General features: G+C 47.5%; 1 protein-coding gene across 1 annotated transcript; it reads left to right on the top strand.

Moving 5' to 3' along the window:
• The first annotated feature begins 997 nt into the window (after positions 1-997).
• On the top strand, positions 998-1,504 carry LOC140016434 (uncharacterized). The gene has a single exon (XM_072069950.1). It carries the CDS (start codon positions 998-1,000, stop codon positions 1,502-1,504), a length of 507 nt encoding a protein of 168 aa, XP_071926051.1.
• Positions 1,505-1,909: the final 405 nt, after the last annotated feature.

The raw sequence follows: 1,909 nt of genomic DNA, 5'->3' as shown, positions 1-1,909 counted from the left end.
CGCCAAGTACTTTCTGCCCTTGATCCAAGAAAAGAAGGAGGATGAGTTCATCCGATTTCGCCAGGGCACCCAATCCGTGGCTGAATACGAAAGCCAGTTTACCCGATTAGCCAAGTTTGCCCCTGAACTTATTATGACTGAACAAAGAAGGGTACGACGTTTCATTCAGGGGCTAAATGTGGAAATCCAAAAGGATTTAGCCTTGACCCAGATTAACACTTTCAGTGATGTGGTGGATAAGGCTTTGCGAGCCGAGAACGCAAGGCTTCAAGTTCGGAATTTTCAAGTGAGGAAACGTGGGTTTTTCGGAGGTAGTTCTACACAGGGGGATAAGAGTACCCCTCCCAAATTTGGCCGTGGAGCTGGACGAGGACGAGTTCCTGGTACGGCAAGAGGGACTCCGCCAAGAGGTGGCCAGAAGGGACGAGGCCAACAGAGGAGTGCCTCACAAGGGAGCTCCACCACTGTTTCTCGTGGCCCGTGTGGGTTCTGTGGGAAGCCGAACCACACGGAGGATAACTGCTGGAGAAAGGAGAAGAAGTGCTTACGCTGTGGGAGCACGGAGCACCAGATAGCCAGCTGTCCAGTTCAACCCTGAGAGGCGAGAGGGATCACACAATCTTCTAAGGCGACTTCAGCGCAATCAAAGGTGGAAGTGACGAAACCGAAGGTGCCTGCCTGAGTGTACTCTATCGAGCAACGTCCTGTCCCTGATTCGGCGGATGTGGTGGAAGGTACGATTCCTGTCTTCCACCGTCTAACTAGGATTTTGATAGACCCCGGTGCCACCCATTCCTTTGTTAACCCTGCAATTATGTGTGAAATTAATATAACCCCTGTAAACCTGCCCTACGAACTGGAAGTAAGTACGCCTACGGGGGACTAGTGTTTGGTTACTAGCAAAATATATGTAAACTGTGAAATCTGGGTAGGAGAGAGGAAGTTACTGCAGAATTTGATAAGTTTGGCTATTAAGGGGTACGATGTGATTCTGGGCATGGACTGGTTAGCTAGGTATGATGCCCAGCTTGACTGTAAAAGGAAAATAGTGGAATTTCGTATTCCAGGGGAGGCGACCTTAAAGTTAGATGTGAGGGGCAGTTTAGCCTCGTCTGCAATGGTTTCGGGTATTCAGGCTAGGAAACTTTTGAGTAGAGGGGCACGAGGGTTCTTAGCCTTTCTCATCTACACTCTCACTGATAAGTTAAATGTAGAAGATGTTCCAGTAGTGGGCGAATATTCGGACGTGTTTCCCGATGAGCTAGTGAATCTACCACCGCAAAGAGAGATAGAATTTGAGATTAACTTGTTACCAGGGACTTCACCTATCTCTAAGACCCCATACCGTATGGCACCTGCTGAACTTAAGGAGTTGAAGTTGCAGTTGCAAGATCTTTTAGAGCGGGGTTTTATCCGTGAGAGTGGATCTCCTTGGGGAGCACCCGTTCTCTTTGTTAAAAAGAAGGACGGGACCTTGAGATTATGTATCGATTACCGAGGGTAGAACAATGTAACCGTTAAGTATAAATACCCACTACCCCACATTGATGAGCTGTTTGACCAGTTGCAAGGTGCAGTGGTCTTTTCAAAACTGGACCTTCGATAGGGGTACTACCAATTATTTATCCGAAAAGAATATGCGCCTAAAACTGCCTTCAATTCTCGGTATGGGCATTTCGAATTTGCCGTGATGCCCTTCGGACTAACCAATGCCCCTGCCGTTTTTATGGACTTGATGCATCGAGTTTTCAAACTCTACCTGGACCAATTTGTCTTTGTGTTTATCGATGACATTTTGGTCTACTCGAAAACCCGGGAGGAGCATGTGCAGCACCAGAAATTAGTCTTGCAAACCCTAAGGGATCACCAATTATACGCCAAATTTAGTAAGTGTGAGTTTTGGCTGGAG

This window comes from Coffea arabica, chromosome 1e (genome assembly GCF_036785885.1).
Source record: "Coffea arabica cultivar ET-39 chromosome 1e, Coffea Arabica ET-39 HiFi, whole genome shotgun sequence".
Lineage (NCBI taxonomy): Eukaryota > Viridiplantae > Streptophyta > Magnoliopsida > Gentianales > Rubiaceae > Coffea > Coffea arabica.
The sequence above is the reverse complement of the archived record's forward strand: the minus strand, read 5'-3'. Positions and strand labels throughout refer to the sequence as shown.

What these genes read in the sequence shown, in the direction of transcription:
- LOC140016434 (XM_072069950.1), top strand. Translation starts at nt 998, where the DNA reads ATGGACTGGTTAGCTAGGTATGATGCCCAGCTTGACTGTAAAAGGAAA.